The sequence below is a fragment of the Microtus pennsylvanicus genome, chromosome 12 (assembly GCF_037038515.1).
Source record: "Microtus pennsylvanicus isolate mMicPen1 chromosome 12, mMicPen1.hap1, whole genome shotgun sequence".
NCBI classification, from domain to species: domain Eukaryota; kingdom Metazoa; phylum Chordata; class Mammalia; order Rodentia; family Cricetidae; genus Microtus; species Microtus pennsylvanicus.
Window position 1 is genome coordinate 78311718 of NC_134590.1, and position 13881 is coordinate 78325598.

Genomic DNA, 13881 nt, shown 5'->3' on the forward strand with positions numbered 1-13881 from the left:
GAAAAGAGAAGGACCACTCACGTAGACAGGCCATCAAAAGGGAAGGGAAGGGAAGTGGACCACAGGGATTCTTGGGAAAACAACTCTCTACACATCTAATCTAGCATGTCTGATAAGTTAATTACATGGACCCTCTGATAACGGCATTTGTGGAAGATAATGACTTCCTCTTTTCTTCTTCTACCTGACTTTTCCCACCAGGAAACTACTCTCCCAGTCAGCCTGTCACTAAATCTGCATCCGAGTAGCAAGCATAGACAAAGCAGCAAAGTGGTCACAAACTAGGAATCGCCTTAATCTGCATCCGAGTAGCAAGCATAGACAAAGCAGCAAAGTGGTCACAAACTAGGAATCGCCTTAATCTGCATCCGAGTAGCAAGCATAGACAAAGCAGCAAAGTGGTCACAAGCTGAGGGCCGGGGTCTGTGGTCCTATGGTCGTGATTATGTTTCAGTTCCTCCTTTCTCCCAAAGTGTTTAATCAAACGGCATCAGAGAAGCCATTGAATACCAGTAATCTCAGGAAAGAGGAAATGCTTCAGGAGCAAGCACAAACAAATACCATCAGCCAGTCACTCCCCCAACAGACTAAGGAAGGGACCAAAGAAGGGAGGGAGTGAAAGAGGGAAGAAAGAAAGAAAGAAAGTGAGAGAGAGAGAGAGAGAGAGAGAGAGAGAGAGAGAGAGAGAGAGAAAGAAAGAAAGAGAAAGGAAAAAGAGGGAGGGAGGAAGGGAGGAAGGGACAGAGGAAGGAAGGAAGGAAGGAAGGAAGGAAGGAAGGAAGGAAGGAAGGAAGGAAGGAAGGAAGGAAGGAAGGAAGGAAAAAGGAGAAAAAAGGAAGCATTTTTAAAACTACTTCATTTCCAAAGTTACAAATATTTTTAAACTAGTTGGATTTTTTTTTTTACGGTAACTGTTTCTAAACAAGAAGTATTAACTTGATGTTTTCACCTGAAAAATTGCAAACAGAGAGCAGCTTCAGATTACAACCTAAACCTGAGGAGCTGCGGAACTTTTTCAAATTAAAATATCTTCTGTGGCCTCAACCACTCTCAAGTTGTCCTTAGGAAAGAAATAAAGGAGGGAGGGTAACACTTAAGCCAAGCCATAATTGGAAGTACGTGAAAAATGAACTGTCAGTTTGGTCAATAAAGGGCAAAGGTCAAGGGGAACTGCAGCCCCAACTCTGTGCGAAATGTGCTCATTAAGACATCCAATCAGAACGCTCCTTCTCACCTATCCCATTATTCACCGGACAGGGACAGCCGAGTGTTTCAAATGCTCGGGTTTGGGCTGTTATTACTTTTCTTCTTCATGTAAAAAAGGCGAGCTGGTATATAAATCCTTGCTCAGTCATCTGGAACACAATGTGGTCCTCCCCACCTCCCTCCCCTGGTCTCCCACCCCCTCTCCAGCAGCTCTGCCTGCTGGCCTCCCAGGCCTGAACAACTGCCTTGAAATTCCCTTCAATAGTACAGGGAACTGCCTTCTGCCTCGCTGTTGCCTGAACTCATACAAAAGCTTGGCATGGAGGGGGCGGGGGCGGTGGGAGGCATCACGACTCTTGATACGAAATGATATAGAAACGGCTGTGCTTTTCAATTACGCCCCCTTTAAAGAAACATACTACTTTAGCGTCCCTTGTTTTCCAGTGGCTCTGTTGATTGGATCCTGCCCCCAGTAGAAGTTCACAAGTGGTTTTTTTAGAGCTTCCTGTAATCATTAAAGTCCTTTCAGGTTGAAATGTTTCTCATCAAATTTCAGTGTCAAAATAATACTTTCTCTCCAGCCTCACAAAAGAGGAAAATCAGATGAGCTTTAAGTGGGAAATGTTCTGCAAGAGAAATAGTCTGCCTTGTTTTCTAAGCTCTTATTCTCAATTCAATAAGTCTTTGAAGGTGGGAAATAATACAGGCTCTTAATACAGAATACAAATTAATCATATCAATCATTGTGCTCCCTTTGTGACTGGCACAGTTACCGTTCCTCTAAGAACACAAAGCTAGGTCCTCATTCTCCAGCAAAGCGGTACCCCTGCATCTCACTGACCCCACCCATTGCGTGGCTGTCACCATGACAGAGCCGGGCACTGGCCTAGCACAGACACAGGAGAAGCGTGAGTGTACTAGCAACAAAAAGAAGTCTGACAAATAGCCTTGTTTGCTGTTCATAAGGCTCATGAGAACAGGGGGTGGAATAGTATGCGGCAGTCAGGAACTTGGGTTCCGAGGTTAGACCACCAGGGTCAAGCCTCAATTCAACCCCCATCCAATAGGTGGCCTTTAGACCATCTCTTGGCTTCTCTGTTCCCCCATGAGCTCGTGCACATGAGGAGGGGATGGAAATACCTACCCAAGCAACAACCCTTGCCTCCTGTGCTATTATTATTATTATCATTAGCTAGTTAGTTCTCTTGACTTTGGATCAAAAAGAAAAAGGAGACATGCCCAAACTCATAATTCTGCCAATCGCTGTTAAAACTGCTTGTGAGACAGAAGAGCTGCAGCCTCCCTGAGCAAGGGGTTGGATCCAGTGGGAAGAGGCCCTATGCTGGCTACATATTCCACTCCAAATTACTTCCTACAACAGAGCTGTGCTCCGTTCTCCAGGATGGCCACGAACCGAAGGCTAGAAGAGTCATGTGGAAAGGCCCACCTGCCAATGTGCACCACTTCCTGCCACATCCTTTTCTGCTGCACCTGGGCAGCCCAGCGTCGGAGCACTCAGGGCTGAATCTGACAGCAGCCCTCCTCCCAGCCCTCCTCCTCGACTTCCTTTCTCTCCAGCAATGGGAAGGTAGCAGACAGCCAAGAAAAAATGTCTTTTCTCTAACGTCTTCGGAAATCCTTTGAAGGAAGCTAGTGAGCAGACCACATCAGTGTTATAGGAACAGCCATAAAACCCTCTCCCAATCTACAGACATGAAGCCCTCCCTTCTCAGTCGTGGTTTAAGGGATTTCCCTGTTAAAGAAGTAATTTCCAGAGAGGGGTCCCAAGTGTTCATGTGAAATGAAGGTGGCCGACACAGGAAGCGGTGCCATGAGAAGTGACTGCAGTTGAGGAAGAGATAGCGTTCTGACTGAAATATGGTGTGCCTTCTAGAAAGTTCCTGTGTTCAAGGAGTGGCTGCGAGGTGATAGCTGTTTGAAAGGTGAGTAGACACAAGTGCTTGAGACCTCCGTCAGTGGATGAGATCATTGACAAATTCAGAGTTGGATGGGTGATTTGGAGGTGGGGCTTGGCTGGAGGCAGTCGGTCACAGGGCCATGTCCCTGAGGTATGTCTTACTCTGTCTTTTGCTGTCTACCAGAGTGGCGCACTGCTCCCCAACACACTGCACACCGTGTTCGGCTTTATCACACACGGGCTCAGAAGCAATGGCAGTGCAAGAGGGCATGACATTTCCAAGATTTCAACCCTCGAAAATGTGAGGCAAAGTAAAAACAAATCCGTCTTTAAGTTGTTTCAAGATGTTTCGTCACAGCAGCAAAAGGAAAACCTACTCGGACACAATGAATTAGCATTAAGTCTCTGAACCATAATAGGTTTGGTAGCTTCATAATTATATAACCTATCTATATTCTCTTTTGAATGCCTATAATTGGATTTATTTGGTTGTTCATCCTTATGCAAAATTCATCCTAAAATTATTTTATTGATTATAATAGCTATTAATATAAAAACAGATCAGGCATTCAAGTATCCTCGAAATTACTGGAGCTCTGAGGAAGGACTATGGCATCTTCTGAACTTCCCAGGAAGTTGAGATTTTTCTGGATGACTTACTGTCTTTGAAGTTTCAGAAACACAGGCTTCATAGCTGCTTAGCGCCTTACCCTGTGCAGAAGCCAGGCTGTTCAACAGAGGACCAAAGCCAAAGGGACTTGTTAATCTTGCCTGTCTGTCAGTCTGTCTATCTATTCATCCCTTTAGCCACTTCCTTACTTTGTCCCACAGATATCCTAATGAAGTGGCGAAAACTAAAAATAAATTCAATTCAAATAACGTAGTGAAGAAAGTTTTGAAATGTGAAATTTGCACTTGTCTGTGGGGGAAACACCTCTTTGGGTATGTTCTTGACAGACTGAGTTATTTATGTCTATTGGGAATGTATGAAGACATATTGAAGGATTTATAAATCTTTTGAAGAGGGCTGTTATTTATCCAGTTGACTAAAATGGACTCAAACTGTGTAAATAACTGTTTAGGATATGTACTATGCGCCAAAGGCCAGCACAGCTTCCACTGCCTTGCCTGCCAGAAAAGGCAGACAGGGGAAGTACCCAATGCCACTTTGCACGGTTAATCCGGAAGCTTCACTAAAGCTCAGCTCCACAGGTCTCAGGGCTGAGGAAACAGGTTTAGAAGGGTCTGGGTTAACATGAAATGCCCACAAGTTGTCTGAGCGATACTTTCAGGCATCATTCTGCATCCGGCAGAAATAACATTGTATGCCCAAGAAAATCCACGAAAAAAGCAAAGAAGCCTAGAGGTGTGCCTCCCCTTCCTGCTTCTGCAAGTTGGTGTGGGAGCGATGATTCAGCTCACAATGGCTGCTCTGGGGTAACTGGCTGGGTTCTTCGGTGGGCAGATAAGGAAGAGGGTGGGATGAGAAAACTCTGTCATGTAGTAAACTTGTAACAGAGGCATCTGCACTGCACAGGGACCTCGGCACATCCTAGACCTCACCTAGCTCTTATTGACTTGTTTCGCCTTGTCTGGCACCAGGGTTGTTTCTATTGGTTTTTGAAACTGTTGAATTTATTTTTCCGTATACATCTGTGTATGTGCCAGCTCTTCCGTATGTGCATCACGTGCGTACAGTACTCAAGGAGGCCCGAAGACGGTGTCAGGTTCCCAGGAACCAGAGATACAGAGGTCATGAGCTGCCTAACATGGATACCAGGAATGGAAGCCAGGGTCTCTGCAAGAGCATCAGTGTTCTTAAGCACTTGAGCCATTTCTCCAAACCCAAGATGGTTTTTAAAATGATCCAGTCAAGATCATTCAAATGAGATGATTTCTATGAAAACGATTTTTCAAACATTTAGGTGGTGGCCTTTAAATGTAAGAAGTATGCAGAGAAACAGCAGGAGTGCAGAGTATGTGGTTCCCAGGGATCACCACGGTCACCGTGGAGATCATTGGTCAAATGAAAGAAACATAGGAAGTCCTAATTTCTGGTCACAGCAGCAGGGAGAGGATATTGGACTGGATTCTGCCCTCCAAAAGCCTCTTATCGGATCGTCTGTAGGAAACTTGTACACTGCTGTCTCTAAGTCCCGCTACATTTCGTCCGTCGGCAAGTCGTAATGCCTCAGCTAAACGCCCCCTGATTCTCAGATGAAATATGTTTTTTAAAGCAAGAAACGAAAGCAAAAATGAAACAAACAAAACGCGAGGTTGTGACCCCATGCAGCAGTTCTGGGTTATAGGAAAGAGAATTTCGATTGCATTACACCTCTTGGAAAACTCCCAGTGTAAGTAGAATTCTTCAAGCCAGGTCTCAGATGGAAAGTGCTGACACCGGCCTCACGCTCGGAACGGCAATGCCATAACACATACACACACACACTTGAAAGGAAAAAAGGCCTCTTGGATTTATGCCGCATATCATTTCCCAGTAAAAGTCAGAGGTCAGAGGTTACCTGCTTCTACCTCAGCTCTGGACTGGTTTACTATTCCAGGCCCCATTTTTACTAGGCTTCTACTTCTGATGAAGTCAGCAACTTTTTTTTTTTTTGAACAATAAAATCTCTCCAATGCTTAAAATTACATCTGCAGAAGTTATTTCTGGGGGAAAATACCACACATAATATGCCTAAAAAAATAAAAATAAAAAATGAACTTCCCTGCTCCTGTTTTCCAATCAATCATGCTAAGCTAAATACATCGTAGACTTTGTAGTTCTAATTGATGAGCCCCAATTAAGTTAGACAACCCAATTCTTTGCTTGCTAAATAACACTCCAGGAAAAAAAAGGGATTACAAAATCAAATTCTAAAACTGTACCTACTGTGGACTCAGCGGCAACTTCAGTAAAGCAGTCTTTCCTAGTCCCATGCAAACTTTAATTTTTTAACTTTAATTTCCTTAATTGCACACAAAATTCAAAACCCGCGGAAGTAAGATTGGATTTCGAGGAGTCTCCTTGTTGCCAAAGATGACTATGATGGCTAAGCTTTCATACTAGTTATTATAAAACATGTATGTCCATGAACACTCCCGTGTTGATGAAAGTCTATAGGCAAAGTGCAACACAGAGTAAGTGGATTTCCTCCTGGGTCTAGTCTGGCTTTGCAGTGAAGCTAAACCTCAAAGAAAATAAATAAAACCAGAAGAAATGGTCTCAGACCCAGTGCAGAGGGAAACCTACCAATTTGCCTTCTAAGAACTATGCCTCAGCACACATGCACTACTTTTGATAGTGCTGGGATCGAACTGAGGGCCATGAGCCCTTGAGGCAAGCCCTCTACCACTGAGCTAGGTTGCCAGCTCTTCCTGAGAATCTTTAGATGCTGTTTAATTGGACTATCAATGGAGGTTTCTTCACCATCCTTTGAAAAGCCCCAAGGACATGGCACCAGGGCACTAGTGCTGTGCTCTCTGTGCACACTGGAATATTCCTCATCTAGTTCTCTGACCTCGCCTCGGTTGATTCGTGATGGTGACCAGGTGACAGGCAGCTGGGATGGCACTGAAGAACTGGGCCAGCAATGGAACAAGATGAGCAGATTCTCACATTACATGGGATTTATGTCTTGGGAGAGGCTCTCTGGATAGGAACTGACTTCCTGACATTTCCCAACCTCTGAACATGGAGCAGGAAGCAAGGGAGAATGAGAACACCTGTCCTACCTTGCTCACTGCTGTTATCCCCACTGTGTGAAGTGTGGCCACCGCTGGAAGGGCCCGGGGTTCCTCCTGAACGGGTGGATGCCGTGTCATCGTGATCTCTATTCCAAGAGGGCTGTGGGGGCACAAATCAGAAATCTGAGTAAGAGCCATCTGCGAACAGGGTGCGATCCCATTAGACAAGGACACATCAGGGAGGGCAGCAGGGGACACCATTGCCAGCATTCCCACTTTTCTTCAAAACTGGCCCTAGTTCAGGGCTCCATAGGTCTATTCAAAACCTGCCGGCCTCAGCTTTCGGATTATAATCGTCAGTCTGTAAGTGGTTGCATGCTTTATTAACGAGGAACCAAAAACATTTCAAGCCAAGGGGGGCTTTGCTGCCACTTGAGTTCAGCTATCCTTTCAACCCTCTGGTAGAGTACTCTGCTACTCTAGAAATGCAAAACAGGAGGAATAATCTCTGACACTGGGTTCCCAGAGGCCTCTGCTTCCTTCTAGGAGACAAACCTGGCGGAGCTTTCGAGACCCAGCAATCTGACCTAGGTCCATAATAGCTAGTGTGTGTCAGCTGCTTGCCTGATGGTACACAGCAAATGGACCAAGCACAGAGACAAAAAAGAAAGGCTACGCATAGATTGACGTGGACTGTGTATGCTCAGCCCCATGCCGAGCCTCCTTGTACTGTTGAACAGAAAGCAGATGTTGCTTCTTATCACTGGTGCATTGGAAAGTAACATTCAGATTGGCTGCAAATTCAATTCCTAGGGAAAACAATCACAGTGATACTTCTCCCAAATCTCTCTTTATCACCAGACAAGACTTGAATGAGCTTTTAGAGCTTGCTTTCAAAACCAGCCTCATGAGTCACTGGCCAGCCCCTGCAGTAGGAGGTATGCAGAATAGAGAGCTGGATAGTGGCTGAGAAGCAATGTTTGTCTTCAAGATTATTAGTGGGAAAGCAGGATGATCTTACGTGTAAAATATGTATACATCATTTCGGTCATAGACGGTCACAGTTCGTGAGTCTGCTGTAGTGAAGTTTATCAACCCTTTTACAAGTGGAATATGCCTAACCGAATCACTGTTCTTTGTTTATTTCTTGAAAACCATTTACCCATCCCAGAGACAATAAAAAGAGTTGAGGAGATCAAGCAACTCAGACATCCAGAGCCAAGGAAAGGAAGACCCTGCTCACAAGACCTGCTGCCCTGGAACCCAAAGGGAGACCCAACGCTCTTCTAATAGACACCTCACCCCACCCTCATAGCCTGAAGACTGCTGCCACCCCCATAATGGAATCAAGTCACAGAACACGTCACTTGTGTGTTTAAGTCACCCGTTATGCATATTCTCAAAAACAGTGCTAATTGATCTGTGGATACTGTGATGGAGAGACATGTGAACTGTGGAAGAAGCGTTTTCGGCAGACGCATGTTTCAAAGCACACCAGAAAGAATGCTGCAAAGATGTGATCTGGAACACATGCTCAGAATGCAAACAGTTAATGCATAAATTTTCAGTTTGTACAACTGCAGCTCTAAAAGGGGGACTTGTTTATTCAGAGCTCTGCAGAGAGAATGGTACAGCACCCAGGGGACAGACAATGCCAGGCACAAAACCCCGGTGCCTCGACATGTAAAAGGATGTTTTTCTGTGTGCTACAAATCCCACTTGAAAATATAATTAGAAGGAGAAAATGGCAAACTATTGCATTAACTGTAATTGAACAAAAGACCAGCAAGGCATGTGGGAGGCTGCGGGAGCCCGTGGGAGTCTCAGGATGCATGAGATCCTGTGAGTGATGTCTCCTGGGCATTCTCATTTTCTTTATGTTGTCCCTCACTACTATTCTTGACTGGCGATCTGACTTGTAATTAATAGAAAAGATAGCAATAACAAGCTAAACTACAGAGCAGCAGGCTAACCGCATCAGAAACACGTTTGTTAATCTGATTAAGAGCAGGACTCCAAAAAGGTGACTTCGAACCAGAGAATCATTCCATGCCAGACAGGAAACTGCCCTCCTTTCTGCCACACCAGGCCTGATATATTCCCTATCTTTTAATGAGCTCCACTGATTTATTCAGTTCTGCTCCCGCTCCCTCCCCCACTTTTCTACTGTGCAGGATGTAGACTAATTCAATGCTTAATTGTTTAGTAAATTCAATTTTCCACATTCTATTCTGCATAGCTTTAGCTAAGGTTCTTAAATCTTCAGCGGTGAGCTCTGAGCTCAGTGTTTGTGATCTGTGCCTACCTTTTTCATCACCATTTTTCTTCATCCACCACTTAATTCACCATGAAAAGATTTTCCTTGCTGGAAATTCTGATTCCGCTCTGATCTGTGAGGCATTCCAATTCATTGCATTTTCATTGTGTTGGGGTCTTAGATGCGGGGCTCCTCTTTTCTTACAGCTATGGCCACATTATACAGGCATTCATGCAAGCAGTGTTGGATTCCACCTCAGTTTAGCCAAACTGTGTGCAACCTATACGTTTAAAATTTGTGTGCTCCCCAAAAGCAGGCACCCCTATTTCTCATCTAACATCCTTCTCCTCACAGCCGTACTCTCCCAGAAGGCCTGCGAATACTGAACATGGCTCCCTGAAATGAAATCGAACTTTTGTGGGTCTTCCTTGAATTAGCATTGTGTATTAGCATTTCAAGAATGGTGGAGTCACATGAAGCTGAGCATCAGAAGAAATCCACCGGGTTACCAAAACAGAACACGGATTCTGCTTACTTCAGTTCATTAAGGAAGATTAAAGGGCAAGTATCAGAAACAGCTCGTGAGCTCCTCCAGGATAAATATGCAAGACAGCCCTAATCAGAAAGAACTCCCCCAAAAGCCATCTACTGGGGAGTTTCAGTTAGAATAACCCATGTCCCTGACTATATGTGGTCTCACCAAACAGCATCATTATTTCAAAATTAAAATATGTGCATATGATTAAGTACATAAATCTGTGAAGTTGTGAGTTGCTTGGGGCCACTTGACAAGGGAGGATGACAGAATAAAATCAACAGTGTATTGAGTTAGAGGTACAGCAAATCTTAGGCATGGCCCTAAATTAAGTCTCCAAGAAGCTTCTTGGCTCCAGTGTCTATAATTTCAGAATAAGTAAAGGCTATGCTCTCCTCTGTGAGAAAACTATTGAAACAAAGGCCTTACCCTGAAGTCCTGTTGCCACCTATGGAATATTTCGAGGGTGGGGTTCTATTTTACTAATTCTTGTGTTTAGGTACATGCTTGTTTGTCTAATTCTTTGTTTGTTTGTTTGTTGATACAGGGCTTCTCATCCTTGGCTGTCCTGGAACTCACTCTGTAGACCACGCTGGCCTCAGACTCACAGAGATCTGCCTGCCTCTGCCTCCTGAGTACTGGGATTAAAGGCCTGTGCCACCAATGCCAGGCACTTATCCAATTTTTACGTTTATGTACATATTTGTTTGCATATTTTTTCCTGGGTGATAATGTCTGTAACTCCCCACCAAATTCTCAGGGGAGTATGTGACTCAAAAAGTGAAAGAATCACTCATCTAGGAAGTAGTTAGAGGCCTACACACAAGCCAGGGAGGAGAAGACTTCTGAACACACACTATACTTGCAGGACAGTGCAGTGCGTGGTACACTCCAAACACTGCTCAACTGTCCCGAGTGGAATGAGGAAGCTGTAAACAGCTCCATCAGAAGGCAGCGTTCCACAGAAGGCAGCGCTCCATCAGAAAGCAGTGTGCTCCATCAGAAAGCAGTGTGCTCCATCAGGAAGCAGTGCTCCATCAGGAAGCAGTGCTCCATCAGGAAGCAGTGTGCTCCATCAGGAAGCAGTGCTCCATCAGGAAGCAGTGCTCCATCAGGAAGCAGTGTGCTCCATCAGGAAGCAGTGCTCCATCAGGAAGCAGTGCTCCATCAGGAAGCAGTGCTCCATCAGAAGGCAGCGCTCCATCAGAAGGCAGCGCTCCATCAGAAGGCAGTGCTCCATCAGGAAGCAGTGCTCCATCAGGAAGCAGTGCTCCATCAGGAAGCAGTGCTCCATCAGGAAGCAGCGCTCCATCAGGAAGTAGTGCTCCATCAGAAAGTAGTGCTCCATCAGAAAGCAGTGCTCCATCAGAAAGTAGCGCTCAATCAGAAGGCAGCGCTCCTTCAGAAGGCAGCGTTCCATCAGAAGGCAGTGCTCCATCAGAAGGCAGTGTGCTCCATCAGGAAGCAGTGCTCCATCAGGAAGCAGTGCTCCATCAGGAAGCAGTGCTCCATCAGGAAGCAGCGCTCCATCAGGAAGCAGCGCTCCATCAGGAAGTAGTGCTCCATCAGAAAGTAGTGCTCCATCAGAAAGCAGTGCTCCATCAGAAAGCAGTGCTCCATCAGAAAGTAGCGCTCAATCAGAAGGCAGCACTCGATCAGAAAGCAGTGCTCCATAAGAAAGCAGTGTGCTCCTTCAGAAAGCAGTGTGCTCAATCAGAAGGCAGCGCTCCTTCAGAAAGCAGCATTCCTTCAGAAAGCTCCTTATGGCTGATGTGAAAATAATACGTGCTACATCTAAAATTACCTAGCTCCATTTGTGGGTTTTTTTCCCCCCTAATTCTAGTGTCTCAAAAGACAGCAATTTAAAATATTTCAACCAAGCAACAGTTTTTCCAATCTTTTCTTGCTTGGTAGCTCAAACACTTCCATTACTTGTTTTTTGGGTTTGTTTGCTTCACTTCTTAAGAATAAAGCAGTCAGCAGTCAGGCGGCAGTGGTACATGGTATACGCCTTTAATCCCAGCATTTAGGAGGCAGAGACAGGGTTCGAGGCCAGCCTGTTCTACACAGTGAGTTTCAGGACAGCTAGGACTGTTACACAGAGAAACCCAGTCTCATAATAATCATAATAACAATAATAATAATCTCATTGGAATTTTTTCCCCTCTTTTCAGTGTTTGGGTGCTGGTATTTTCTATTGAGAGAGGATTTTGCTGTCAGCTGGTGGCAGGCAGCCTTGGCCTCTCCTCACTGTAGGTCATTTCAGGACAAGGACAGGAGCTCACTCTGGTAACATTGCCCTTTTAAGAGCTCAGGACAACCCATGGCTGAAGCTTGACTGAAACAAATGCTAAGGGAACTAGCTAGAATTACTGTTTCTTACTTTCCCAGTCCTATCTCAACAAACTGCACTTTTAAAAATATACCCTGATCCTTCCATCTACAGCTTAGACGCTGAGGGATTCTGAGGCCTCTTCTTACCTTTCACAGGTTCCTCTGGCAATTCCTCTCTCTCTAGTGTAGTATGAAGTAGCACATGCATGAGCTAAACTTCCATCTAGGGCAGTGGTTGACAACCTTCCTAATGCTGTGACCCCTTTAGTCCAGTTTCTCAGATTGTGGTGACCCCAACCATAAAATTATTTTCGTTGCTACTTCATAACTGCAATTTTGCCACTGTTACAAACTGTTACGTAAGTACTTTTGGAAGAAGAGATTTGGTGAAGGGGTTGAGACCCACGGGTTGAGAACCACTGATCTATGGGTTTCTTCTTTGCTCCTTAGATTTATATAACCACCTATGTAAAGACGTCTACTTTACTCAACAAGTCCAAGGCTCAACTCTTCCTAAGGGTCTCCTATTCATTCTTTTGCTTGTTTATTTAAAGATGGGGTCTCCCTGATTAGCCTGGAGCTCATTGTGTAGACCAGGGTGGCCACAAGCTTGCAGCAATTCTCCTGCCTCCACCTGCTGAGTGCTAGCATTTCAGATGTGCGGGAACTTGGTTTTATTCTGTTTTATTCTCCATCCTAATACGTATCATACCATCCCTCGGAGGTAAAAACCCAATAGCTGCTGGGCATGGTGGTGCAGGCCTTTAATCCCCGCACTCAGCAGGCAGAGACAGGCAGAGACAGGCAGCTCTCTGTCAGTTGGGGGCCAGCCTGGTCTACAAAGTGAGTTCTAGGACAGTCAGAGCAGTTACACAGAGAAACCTTGTCTCAAACAAACAGAAATAACAACAACAAAACAACAACAAAAATAACCATCTGTGCCTCTCTCTCCCCATGACTATGAGAGTCATCATGATTTATCTACTGCATAATCGTCTCACAAATCTCCCCAGCCTTGAAAGAGCTGAGTTTTACTAAAGCTCGGGCTCCGTGAAGGCAGGGATGCCCATTCTTCCTCACTGTGAGGTCCTGAGTATCAAGCATAGCATAGTCCCATGCTGGTGCTCAGCAAATGATGCAGAATGAACTGCTCCCTACTGCCTATGGAGTATCATCCGAGTTCATTAGCCTGACTCATGAAGCCTGCAGAGCCTCCCTGGGGGTCATTCTTCTCCTTGTTCCTTGGATTCCAGCAAACCCAGCCACGTGCCATCTCTGTAAGTTCCCCTGCAGTTTATCACTCCAAGCTTAAGCCCCCCCCCGCCTCACCTGCCATGGCCTGCTCTGCCCTGAAGACCCAGCCTGCCCTGATATATCACGCTGACCCTGGATGAGGCTTTTCTCTCTGGACCATTCAAACCACCTCAACTGTACCTCCGTCATTTGCAGCCCCGTCGCTTTGTGGTCACCTGTTGTACCCAACTATAATTCTTTGCAATGGATACTTCAGAATATGTCTTACTCATCTTTATATCTCCCATTCTAGGAAATAACACATACAAATGCATTTTTAAATATTTTTAGCGTGTGTGTGTGTATGTGTGTGTGTGTGTGTATGCTCTGTGTGGGTATTGAATAGGCCCCACAGAGGTGTTAAAGCCCCCGGAGCTGGAGTTACAGGCAATTGTGAGCTATACAACATGGGTTCTGGGAAGGAAACTTTAGTGCTCTGCAAAAGCACCCTATGATCGTAACTTCTGAGTCATCTCTCCAGCCCCCACAAATACATTTTTGAGCAAATTAATCAATTAATCAATAGAGAAGGATTCTCTGTGTTCAATTATACTTAATATTGTGATTGCTTATATTAAACTTTGCAAAATAACCACAAGTACTTGAAGAATTTAAATACATCTCAAGTATTTATATCCACACAAACATACACTC

General features: G+C 45.0%; 1 protein-coding gene across 6 annotated transcripts in view; it reads right to left on the minus strand.

Annotated features, from left to right (window-relative positions):
* The window catches only part of Meis1 (Meis homeobox 1), a 141355-nt gene that overhangs the window by 101147 nt on the left and 26327 nt on the right, over positions 1-13881 (minus strand). For all 6 annotated transcript variants that reach the window (XM_075944409.1, XM_075944408.1, XM_075944406.1 and 3 more), the window contains exon 7: positions 6857-6968. In XM_075944409.1, the coding sequence (XP_075800524.1) occupies positions 6857-6968 (112 nt within the window). The remainder of the gene's footprint in view (positions 1-6856; positions 6969-13881) is intronic.